At 40.4% G+C, this 12,287-nt stretch overlaps 1 protein-coding gene across 3 annotated transcripts in view; it reads left to right on the top strand.

The window, feature by feature from the left end:
- Positions 1-12,287, top strand: part of VPS41 (VPS41 subunit of HOPS complex) — a 178,132-nt gene that overhangs the window by 111,329 nt on the left and 54,516 nt on the right. For all 3 annotated transcript variants that reach the window (XM_031454650.2, XM_064487712.1, XM_031454652.2), the window contains one exon: positions 393-459. In XM_031454650.2, the coding sequence (XP_031310510.1) occupies positions 393-459 (67 nt within the window). The remainder of the gene's footprint in view (positions 1-392; positions 460-12,287) is intronic.

The raw sequence follows: 12,287 nt of genomic DNA, 5'->3' as shown, positions 1-12,287 counted from the left end.
GAAAGAAAAGACCTAATGTGAATGTTGCCCAGATTAGCTGCCGGGCATCTGGCTTTGTGCTTCCACTGGAGCTTTATTTGGATAATGGGGAAGTAGTCTTCAAGTCGAGTTGCAGCGAATGGTTCATTGGAAAGATGTTAAAGCCAAATTATAGTTTCCTTTCTTTCTTTGCCTTCGAGTAAGACTTTATTGAGGAATCATGTCAGAGGATATAAGCGTGGCTGCTGTATGTCATTGAAATTAATTTCTATCGTTGAAGTCATAGGGTAGAATCTGTGCCCTCTGCCTTCAGTGCTATGCGGCGAATTTAACAAAAGTATCAGACAGTGGATGAAATGTCCTGAAGAGTTTTCCATCAAATGAGTGAAATAACCCTTGGATTTCTTTTCTAGATTTGCTCGGTGAAGGAACGGCACGCCAGTGAGATGAGGGACTTGCCAAGTCGATACGTTGAAATAGGTAAGCCTTCTGTGGTGTCAGCCTACAGAGGGAATGCACGTCGCTGAGGGGCAACCTGATGCCATGGCTCATCACTTGGTACCTTGATGAACTAGATCGAGAAGCTTTTGCTTTCAATTCTGAAACTTTGCTGTGGAGGTTCTTTTTTTCAAACGATATTTCTACTTTTTAGACAATTAGACAATAATTTTGAAGTTGGCTTGGAAGTCATATAACCTTGGCTTTGGGTTCTGGTTCTGTTATTTACCACCTGGACTTTGGACAGGTTTCCGCACGCCTCAGTATCCTCACCTGTAAAATGCAGAAAAGAATATCTGCCCCACAGGTGTTCATGAGGATTCCTAGGGTTCACGTGCAGAGCGCGGTACTCACGCCTGGTCCTGTCAACCTGTGCCTTCCAAATATTTATTTCCCTCATCACTGGTCTGGTCCAGGCTGCCGTAATCTTTCTGCAGCTGCTCCCTAATTGGTTGATCTCTTTCCACTGTGAATTACTGTAGAGTCTCCCCACTGCAGACAGGATACAAGGCAGATCGAATCACCACCCTTCAGTCCTGTCCCACTGGTCTCAGGATAGAAATGTGTCTCCGTAACGTGACCACAGGGATCTGCGTTGGCGCTCACCTGCCTTTCCAGCTTCAGCTGATGACAAGCTTCTCTTCAGTCTCTCAGCTCCTGCCACACTGGCCTCCTCCATGTGGCATGCTTTCTCTCTCTCTAGAATGTTCTTCGTGCCTCTCTTCACTTCCTCGACCACTGAGCATCTTTAATCATGCCTCAGCTCGTGTTGCTTTCCTGGGAAGGCCCACTGGCCTCCCTGAGCTTGTCGGATCGTCCCATGTTAGGCCTGCAGAATACCCGCCTTTCTAGCCCTGGCCGAGGCATGCATGCCTCCTCTTCCTAACTCTTGTTTCAGTTGTAGTGATCGTGTGATTCTTCAGTGCGTTTCTGTCTTTTCCACCAGACTATACCTCCTTGAGAGCACACACTGGATCTGTCCTTTTGTTTTGTCTTTTGGTTTTTTAAAAACATTTTTCATTGAAGTATAGTTGATTTACAATATTGTGTTAGTTCTGGGTGTATAGCAAAGTGATTCAGTTAGATATTTTTTCTTTTTTTTTAATTTTTTTCCATTATACATTACTACAAAATATTGAATGTAGCTCCGTGTGCTTGTTTATCTATTTTATATACAGTCATGTGTCTGTTAATCCCATTCTCCTAATTTATTCCTCTCCCTCCTTCTCCTTTGGTAATCATAGTTTGTTTTCTACGTCTGTGAGTCTGTTTCTGTTTTGTAAATAAGTTCACTTGTGCTGTTTTTTAGATTCCACATATGAGTGATATCATGTAATATTCGTCTTTCTCTGTCTGGCTTACCTCACTTAGTATGATGATCTCCAGGTCCATCCATGCTGCTGCAAATGGCTTTATTTCATTCTTTTTTATGGCTGAGTAGTATTCCATTGTGTCTTCTTTATCCAGTCATCAGTTGATGGACACCTAGGTTGCTTCCATGTCTTGGCTACTGTAAATAGTGCTGCTATGAATATTGGGGTACATGTTATCTTTTTGAATTAGCGTTTTCATGTTTTCCATATACATGCCCAGGAGTGGGATTTCTGGATCATATGGTAACTGTATTTTCGTTTTTTTAAGGAACCTCTGTGTTCTCCATAATGGCTGCACCAAACTACATTCCCACCAACAGTGTTGCAGGGTTCCCCCTTTTCTCCAGAATGTATTATTTGTAGGCTTTCTGATGATGGCCATTCTGACCAACGTGAGGTGATACCTCATTGTAGTTTTGATTTACATCTCTCTAATAATTAGTGACATTGAGCATCTTTTCATGTGCCTGTTGGCCATCTGGATGTCTTCTTTAGAGAAATGTATATATAGGTCTTCTGTCCATTTTTTGATTGGGTTGTTTGCTTTTTTTGATACTGATTTGTGTGAGCTGTTTGTATATTTTGGAAATTAAGCCCTTGTCGGTCACGTCATATGCAGATGTTTTCTCCCAGTCTGTGGGTTGTCCCTTCATTGTTTATGGGTTGCTGTGCAAAAGGTTGTAAGTTTGATTAGGTCCCATTTATTTATTTTTGCTTTTATTTCTTTTGTCTTGGGAGACTGATCTAAGAAAATACTGCTGCAGTTTATGTCAGAAAAAGTTTTGCCTATGTTCTCATCTATGATTTTTATGGTGTCCTGTCTTTTGTTTAAGTCTAAGCATTTTGAGTTTACTTTCGTGTATGGAGTAAGGGAGTGTTCTAACTTCATCAGTTTACATGCAGCTGTCCAGCTTTTCCAAAACCAGTTGCCAAAGAGACTGTCTTTTCTCCCTTGTATGCTTTTGCCTCTTTTGTCAAAGGTTAATTGACTGTAGATGTGTGGGTTTATTTCTGAGCTCTATTTTGTTCCATTGATCCATATGTCTGTTTTTGTGTCAGTACCATACTGGTTTGATTACCGTAGCTCTGCAGTATTGTCTGAAGTCTGGGAGGGTTATTTCTCCAACTTTGTTCTTTTCCCATGGAATTTCTTTGGCATCAGGGTTTTTTTTTTTTGTGACACTGGGTCTGTTTTTGCTCCGTGTTTTTATCTCAAGGATCTGGCACAATACCTAGCACAGAGTAGGTGCTAAATAATATTGTGTTGAATGAATCAGTGACTCAGGGAAACAACTGTTCAGGAAAAGTTTGCCAAGAATGTTTTGCCACTATTTTCTAACTTAGTTTTATGACCTGGTGCAAAAGCTGTTCAGACAGAAAGGATAAAAAATTGACTGACCTTTGTCAATTAAACAGACATAGTAAAAGCTCTTTTTGTATTATTTAGAACGGAGCAACAGGAGACAGTGTTTTGTGGCAAAATAAACTCTGCTATATTATAAATCAGCTGACAAGTTTATTTACCCATCTGGATGGCAGATAGGGAATATAAATTTGATAGCTTGTTATAACAAGGTGAAGCTGAGATAAATCATTTGCACATGACTGTATTTCTATAAACAGAAAGAATTACCCACCAGGCTAATATGGTTATAATGTTGAAATCTGAGTTATTTTATACTTGAAGTGAGAAGTTGGTGGTAGGATTTTAATAATTTTTTTTTTTTGCCTTAGAAGGATAAATAAATACATACATTAATAGTTCAGATTGCATGGACTATGGGCAAAACTGGTCTATGCAGGATATAATGGTACTGAGAAAACTGAGGAACAAGATATTAAGACTGAGAACTGGGAGATAAAGATGAGAATTTGAGTATCTCTCTTTTCTTTTCTGCCTCTCCCTTGCCTACCAGAAAAAAAACAAAACCAAACCGTGAATATCTCTTCAGGTTTTTTCTAGTAGGCCATAAAAAAGAATAAAATCATGCCATTTGTAGCAACATGGTTGGCCCTGGAGATTGCCATACTAAGTGAAGGAGGTCAGAGAGAGAAGGAAAAATACCATGTGATATCACTTATATATGGAATCTAAAAAAATGACACAAATGAACTTATTTATAAAACAGAAACAGACTCACAGACATAGAGAACAAACTTATGGTTACCAAGGGGGAAAGGAGGTAGGGAGGGATAATTTGAGATTTGCAGATACCAACTACTATATATATAAAATAGATAAACAGCCAGGTCCTACTGTACAGCACAGGGAACTACATTCAATACCTTGTAACAGCCTATAATGAAAAAGTATGAAAAGGAATATGTGTTTATATGTATAACTGAGTCACTGTGCTGTACACCAGAAAAGCACACAACATTGTAAATCAGCTACACTTCAATCAAAAAAACAAAAAAAAAAAAAACCAAAAAAAAACCAAACCTGACATCTCAATGCGTTGTGTCCTGAGAAATAAGTATTAGAATATTTTAAATACAGATGAGTTAAAAGAAAAAAGCAAAACTCTGGGAATTTTCGGAAGTAAAAATTACCAGAAAGGCACAAAAATGTAGCAGTTGTCATCTTCTTAGCTGGTGGTTATTGCTCCTGTACCAGGCGCGGGGCATTGCGCTATGTACATTACCTGGTTTATTTCGCTTTACTGTCACCTTTGAAGGGCAAGGAATATTTTCTTATTCTATTGATGAAGAGAATTGAGTCTTAGGGAGGGAAGTAGCTTGCCCAAGGTCTTAGTGGCGTGGCATTAAATTGGATAGACTCTTAATTCCGCGGAACCACCAGATTTCGCCTTCAAGGAGATCAGGCTGTTTGCCAAATTCCTGTCTGATGTCGATAAGGTTGCATCACCTTCCTGAGCCAGACTTTTCTCACCTGTAAAATGGAGACGATGATGCCTGCCTTTCTGGGTGGTGGTGAGAATTAGACTCAATGTCAGTAAGGGCTGTAACGCAGGTGCTCACTGGTGGCTCTTGTAACCGCGCCAACTTCCATCCCAGCTCCGTGACTGCTCGTAACTGGCCCAGTCGTGGCTTTGGAGCCCTGGGATCACATTATTAAAGTGTAGTTCATCTGTACTACAATTTACTTGAAATAGATCGCGTGTGGGTACTAACATATCACATTACGGACATTTTACTACTGTGGTTAGTGGTTAAGTACCATTTCTCCCCCTCTTGAGAGCAAACCTTTACAAATACAAACCATTTCCACAGCAGGAGGCAAAGTGGTTTAGAAAAGAGTCCTTGACTAGGATAAAGGAAAAGAGAAATATTAGAAGGTGAGCCATTGTTCTTTAGTAAATGAGGTGAAAATGGCACTGAGATGAAAGAAATGTCTGTGACTCTACATTTCTTAGAAGCCACATGTTTATAACTCTTTCTTTTAACTCAGAATCTCAAACAATGCAAAAGTTATTCCTCTTAATAGGACACTAATTTATTCTTGAAAATAAAAGCTAATCAGGGCAATAAAGATGAAGCTTACTGTCGATCTCTAACCCATGATGACATAAGGTCGCAGAAGGCTCTGGGGATGTCATTTCTTCCAGATTACAGTGTTAAAAGTAGGCTGTGGTGCGTGCCTGCTGTATTTATTTTAACCTAACTTGGGCTTCTTGTTCTCACAGGACTCCCTAACCCTCTGGCACTTTATGCCAAAGTCTTCCATGGTCTTGACGGAATGGTAGTTGGGAGCTGATAATGAAGCCGATATTTGTGTGTCATTTTGGGGGGCACCTACTGCTGGGGGTGGATAACTTACATGCAAGGAATTAATGATTGACTTCCTAGTTTGGATTTCCCATGGAAGTTTGTTTTAAAATAAGAAGAATCAAAAGGAAAGGTATACGGGAATCTGTGTCAAATGGCAGAGGAGCCAGGAAAAAAGAGCAGGAGGAGGGGAAAAAAAAGGGACATCTTTTCCACTTTAATTAAGCAGCGTCCATATCTTCAGTGGATGCTGTGCTGTGGCTCCTAGAATTGAGCACACTGTGCTGTTTTCAGCCACTTGATTGGGGAAAACAGTGACCTAGAAATTGATGACCTGTTTACATGGTGAAGGGGAGCTGTGAAATCAATGCCTTTCTTGAATCTAAGTGTCTTTCTCTCCACCCACCTGTTAGCATTCTGACCCAGACACGCAGGTTCTAGCAGTGGGACAGTTCTCTTGTGCATGTGAGTGACGGAGTTCATCTCAGTGTCTGAGTCTCAGCAGGAATCAGAACTGCTCTGATAGCATTCAAGGTGTTTTTGGTTTTAGTTTTTTTTTTTTTTTTTTTTTTTGCTTTGCTATGTATGGTTTTCAGTCTGATTCTCTATAATCTATTAATTCTTCTGTTCTGCATTGAATTTTTTCCCCAACATTTTATTATGAAAATTATTCATAATACTGTGTGTGTACTCATATTACTGTGAATACCTGTTTACTCATCTCCTTGATTCTGCAATTCAGATTTTATTATACTTGTTTTATTACACGTCTCTTCCTCTGTACTTGTTTTTATTACACGTCTGTTCCTCCTCCTCCTCTTTCCCACTCAGTGCTGGAAACTCAAATGTTTGTTGGAAGTGGAGTTAATAAATTTTCTGCACAATAAGTAGTGAGAAATCTGAAGCACCCGAAGTAATAAATATATTTTGTTCATTTTGTAACAACCACCACCAGGCATGTGCTAAATACATTCCAACCAGAATTTCATTTAATCTTCACAGTGATCCCAGTAGGTCGGGGCTGTTCTCCCGTTTTATAGGTGAAGAAGCTGAGGTTCAGAGGGGTCAAGTCACCTGCGCAGGACGATGGCATTCAAAAGCAAAGAAGGGAGCATTTGAACTCAGAGGAGCCTGGTTTCAGAGCTGTTGCTCCTAACACCATGTGTTCTTCCCTTGCGTTCCCTCTGCCTAACCCCTGGCCCTCATGCGCCGCCAAAAAAAACATGAGAAGAAAAGCAGCTGAGCTTGCAGATAAAAACCATGGGGGTAGAAATTCTCTAGACCCTGAAGACTTTTAAACATGCCGTGGATGATGTCTGCTTACCTGTTCTTTAGACAGCCAGATGAAATAGAAATGCATTCGAGTTTGGTTTCAATTTTGGCTCCGTGAAATATCTCATTGAGGAAAGTAGCGGTTTGACGTCCGCGTTTTATTCCGGGGTTGACGGCCCTTCACTGTTCGCTGTCCACACGGTTAGGAATCTCTAGAACCCAGTTGCCTTGGATAGCTATCAGAATTGTTTCTAAGGAGAGGAAATCAAACTCGGACTGTGATGTGATTCATCCAGCCCTTTGAAAAAGAAGAAAAGGTCTTTGTGCTATTTTTCAGTCTTTGAGCTAAGTTTAGTTGATGTATCAAGGTAGTTTTGAGGGTTGTTTGGGGAGGGTGGGTTAGGTCTCTGAAATTATTTGTTTTGTTTTTCAATTTTATTGTGTTAACGAATGCTGAACATGAGATCTACCCTCTTAACGAATTTTTAAGTGTGTGATACACTGTTACTGATGATACGTGTAATGTCGTAGGACACATCTCGGGCACTTAACTCAACTTGTTTAACTGAAACTTCATGCCCACAGCAACACCCCATTTCCCCTCCTCCCAGCTCTTACAACCACCATTCTGCTCTTTGATTCTATGGGTTTGACTATTTTAGCTTTCTCACATAAGTGGAATCACACAGTATTTGTCTTTCTGTGACTGGCTTATTTCACTGAGCGTAGCATCCTCAGGGTTCATGCATATTGTTGCATACTGCAGAATTTTTTGTGTGTGCGGCTTAATAGCGTTGCATTTTATGCATACACCACACTGTCTTTACCCATCACTCTGCTGATGGGCATTTAGGTTGTTTCTGTCTCCTGGCTGTTGTGAAGAATGCTACAGTGAATGTGAGAGTGCTGAAGTCTCTTCAAGATCCTGATTTCAATTCTTTGGGCTAAATTACCCAGAAGGGAGTTTCTGCATCATATAGTGGTTCTATTTTAAATTTTTTGAGAAAACTCCATATCGTTTCCCTTAGCAGCTGCACATTTTGCATTCCGGCAAATGGTGCGCAAGGGTTCCAACTTCTTCACATCTTCACCAACACTTACCATCTTGTCTTTTAAAAAAAAATAGCCTGTTTACAACTTAAAGTATAACTGATTTGAACCTTTTGACCCAGAGGTCCATAACCATTACCTTTTCTGTCACGTAAGCAGCAGTGTGTGTGCTGTAAGCTTCTCATTCAGTCTCTCTTCATCCGTGCTGCTTCGTGAGGGCTGGAGTTTAGTATATGAGAGAATCACATCTACTTAGCTTTGTCATTGCTCACAGTTCTGTGCTGACTGTTGATTAGCAAACATGGAATTAAATTACAGGTTAAACTTGTTTTAAATGGCTTTGACTTACGTGTAATATTGGCTCCCGATTTGAATGTTTTTATTATTTTATTATATATTTACTATTGTAACCATTCTTTTCTATTTCATGCGTGTGTATTACGTCTTCTCCTTAGCTTGCTGACATAAGGCATCGTAAAGTCACATGCTTTAATGCATCTGCTCCATAGCAGTTTTGAAGATGTTGAAATGTGATTTCCAAATATATTTTCCTAGGTAAGTGGTCATGCTGACAAAGTGTCCAGACTTCTCAAAAAGGCTGTGGACGTTATACCCAGTTGGTTATGAAATACTAACACGTCATGATTCAGGGGTCAGATTCTCTTGAGAATACGCACTGTCGTAAAGGGACCTCGATGCTTTTCCATACATGAATATAAGACAATGGAAGATACTTGTTCTTATTTATAAATTGTGTAACAAGCTTTTTTTTTATAAAAGAATCATAGAAACTAAAATCTGTAGGATATCACTTTATTTAGCTGCAGTGACGATACCAAATCCTTGTGGGTCACATTTAGCTAATGGGCATTTTACAACCAGCAAAGGGAAAACAAGGGCCCCAAATTAAAAAGCAGCACAATTTCTGTGTACTGAAGTGTTCTCACCTTGTCATAGCACCGCGGGAAATGCAAGAGAAGAGCCAGGCCCCCGGGCCTTGCATGCAGCGGAGCTGCCGGAGAGTTGTCAAGCCCTTCACTTGCCATCTTGCTAGTAATGTAGTGCACTTTTACCCTGAGCCCCTCTGTGTTCTGATTTATGTTTTCTAACGTGGCTTCTATCTGGGAAAAGTCAAACTTCAAATTCCTACTCTTGCCGCCTTCTACATTAGTGACCTTAGTCAAGTTACTTTATATCACTGAGCCTTTAAAATAAGTGTAAGTTGAAAAAAGATCATGTATGTAAAATATTTATTAGCACACTGCTTGTCAGCATAGTAATGCTCATTAAAGGGGACCTATTGTTAATATTGCTATTATATTTTGTTACTCAGTGAAAGAGAAAAACAATGGTTTCTTTTAACCATCAGTAGACTAAAACATTGTGTTCCATAAAACCAATTGAAAGAGAATTGGGGGAAAGATATAAATAAGGATTTACTAAATTATTCTGAAGAAGTTAATACATTTCATCATATATTTCATAGGTACAAGTAATAATCAAGATTATTGATTTAAATTTCATCGTATAGGACTGAATATAATGGTATTAAGCAGGATAATCTAGTTTTGAATTATTTGGAGATGGTCTTTTTATCCAGGCCCAAATAAAATCTTTACAATCTATGCTACATTCTTTTTTTTAATCTTTTTTAAAAATGAAGTTTGTCTTTTTGTGAAAGAATTTTGGATGTTTAAGGAAACATCTGTCATGTGTAACCACCGTCCTGCCCTTAACAGGCATATAGTCATGGTTGTCCCCACTGTTTCCACCCTACCCCCACCCCCAGGAGTAAATTTTTCCTACTTTGTGCTGTTTCTTGCTTTGTACCCGTTTCCGTTCTTGCATAGCTTGTGGTATTTTACTTATTTCTTTAGCATCTAGACTCACAATCTCTCTTAAGTCAGAGGTGGACTCTTCGTCATCCCGATGCTTCTAGAAGAATGTCTTGTGCCTAATTGGTGCTCAGTCATTCTTTACTGGATTCAGTTGTTGATAACCCTCAGGGATGTAAGTCCCAGGGTCCAAGAAAGCTCTCTCTCGTTCGTTTTTATTTCAGTCACATGAGTCATTGAGAAACTGATAGTGTGTATGCTTTTGACAGCCCAACAGTATTTATGTATTTGTGATGGTGATCTTGTCCCTGGATTATATCAGGTTGGTGGATGGCCCTGATGCGTTACCTTTTTGTGCTTGGAGGATCCTGGGAAGATGGTGGTAGCCACTGTGTAATGGTTCCACCCTCCCGAGTCCTCTCATCGAAATGGAACAGCCCGATCACACAACCGAAAGCCCAGAGACAACATTTACAACAAAACCAGTGACACAGGAGTCCTAAGAGCCTCAAGGTACTAGCAAATGGCAGAAGCCACCAACGGCCACAGGCCCCGCTGTGGTTCCAGCATCTGAGAGAAAGCACAGGGGCCATCTGGTGCCCTGGAGACCAGAACTCCAGAACAGCCAGCGGGTGTTTCTGGAAGAGGCCACAGGCCGCTCTGAGAGGGGCGGGTGCAGGGCTGCGGTTAGCGTGAGGGGCTCGGCAGCGCTGCCGTCCCCGTGAACTCACACAGGGCCGGGCTCATGCGGGAGAGTGAGTCCTGGGCAGGATGGGCTTGATAGAAACAAAAGAAAGAGAAGGCCCAGGTGAAAGCGGGGAGGAGACAGGGCCAGGAGGTCTCAGGAAGCAAGGGACCAGATTGTTCTAACACCAAGTGAAAACTACAGATGCGGGCATCCTGCAAGGTTGGAAGAGTGATTATCCCAGTTCCTACCTCCTCCTGAGAGATCGGTGACTGATTGCACCGAAAAACAAGCACAGAAGAGTACCAAGGTCAAATCCCAGACTAAGGTTTAAGAAAACGCAATGAAAGCCCACCAGAAAGAAATGCCCACCGAACAGATCACAGCTGTAATTTACAGCCGTTTCAGAACAAGCTTACAAGACATTTTAAAGGAGGGATGGGAGGCTTGGAAGAGCAAGAAAAATCAGGATTGAAAAATCTCAAATGAGGCGGCAGAACTCAGGAAATATTGATAGATGAAAGATGACTTCAGAAATGAAGGTTAGGCTGGAAGGGACGCAGGAGCAGACAGACACAAAGATAAGGCTGTAAGAGAAACAGAAGAGGAGCACTGTGTGAAGGACAAATAAATAAGGGGGAAAAAATGTATGATTCAGTACTGAAGACAGGCAAAGGTGATTCCGCCGACAAGTAGGAGTCCCGGAAAACAAAACAAGACAAAACGAGGGAATGGAATCAATACCAAAAACAGTAATTCAAGAAAAATTTCCTGAAAGTACAGAGAAACAAAACTAGAGACTGTAAGTTAGAAGTGTACAGTGTGTATCTGAAAATGATCACCCAAGAACGTCATCAAAACGTATTTGAGTGAAATTACTCGACGTTAAAGATGGGGGGAAAAAATTGGAGGGCGTCTAGACCGACCCCCACCCCGTCCAGTGCAGTAACCACTTTGCCACTGGTAAGCACTGAGTGACACGTGGCAGGTGTGTGTCGGGGCTGAGAGGGGCTGCATGTGGGATTCCAGAGACTTACTATGAAAATTTAAAATAGAGTATCTTATTAATAACTTTTTATGTTGTTACATGTTGAAATGATCACATTTTGGATATGTTGCATTGCATAAAATTTTAAAATTTCACCTCTTTTTACTCTTTAATGTGGCTACTAGAAAATTTGAAACTACACACGTTAAGCTGTGTGTTTGACTTGCAGTAATATTCTGTTGGACACGCTAATCAGAAACTCAAGCCTCCCTTTTGGATCAGGGCTGTGTACTGAATTGCCCTTTCTGGATCCAAAGGACCTCTCTGAGTAGAATTTGGATGTGAATAGTCCTACTGAAACTTGCTTCCGCTTTCTCACTTGCTTAGAATCTTTCTCTGCTTAGAATCTCGCTTTTTTCCTTGAATTATTTTGTTTAGCACGTCTAGGAATGCTTTATCCTCTCCATCAGGATGAAGACTGGGCTGCAGCTGTGACGTGCAGCCTTGCTAACCTTGTTGTAACCTAAGGGATCCCAGGGCCTTTGACTCACTTTCCAGAACCCTTTGATCTGATGTGTAGCTACTGTCTTTAGTGACTCCATCTAGAAATTCTGCATTTTTCTCTCCTTTGTTCCTCGCCTCTAGCTTTCACTTTCTGTTTCGTTTTAGTGCTCTCCAACAGAATTTGTTTTTATTTTCTTTTTGATTTAGCTTTTCCAGATAATGGGAAGGTGAGCTTCTCTGATATGAGATGTATATATAAACTGCCTATATTCAACTGGTTTCCCTTTAGACAAAATTTTTTTTCATTAAAATTATTAAAAATGTTTGTTATGTGGAAAAAATTAGAATTTCAGGGAAAATAAATCAACTGCAAC

The sequence above is a fragment of the Camelus dromedarius genome, chromosome 7, assembly GCF_036321535.1.
Source record: "Camelus dromedarius isolate mCamDro1 chromosome 7, mCamDro1.pat, whole genome shotgun sequence".
In the NCBI taxonomy this organism is placed as follows: domain Eukaryota; kingdom Metazoa; phylum Chordata; class Mammalia; order Artiodactyla; family Camelidae; genus Camelus; species Camelus dromedarius.
This window is presented reverse-complemented; position numbering and strand designations above follow the sequence as displayed.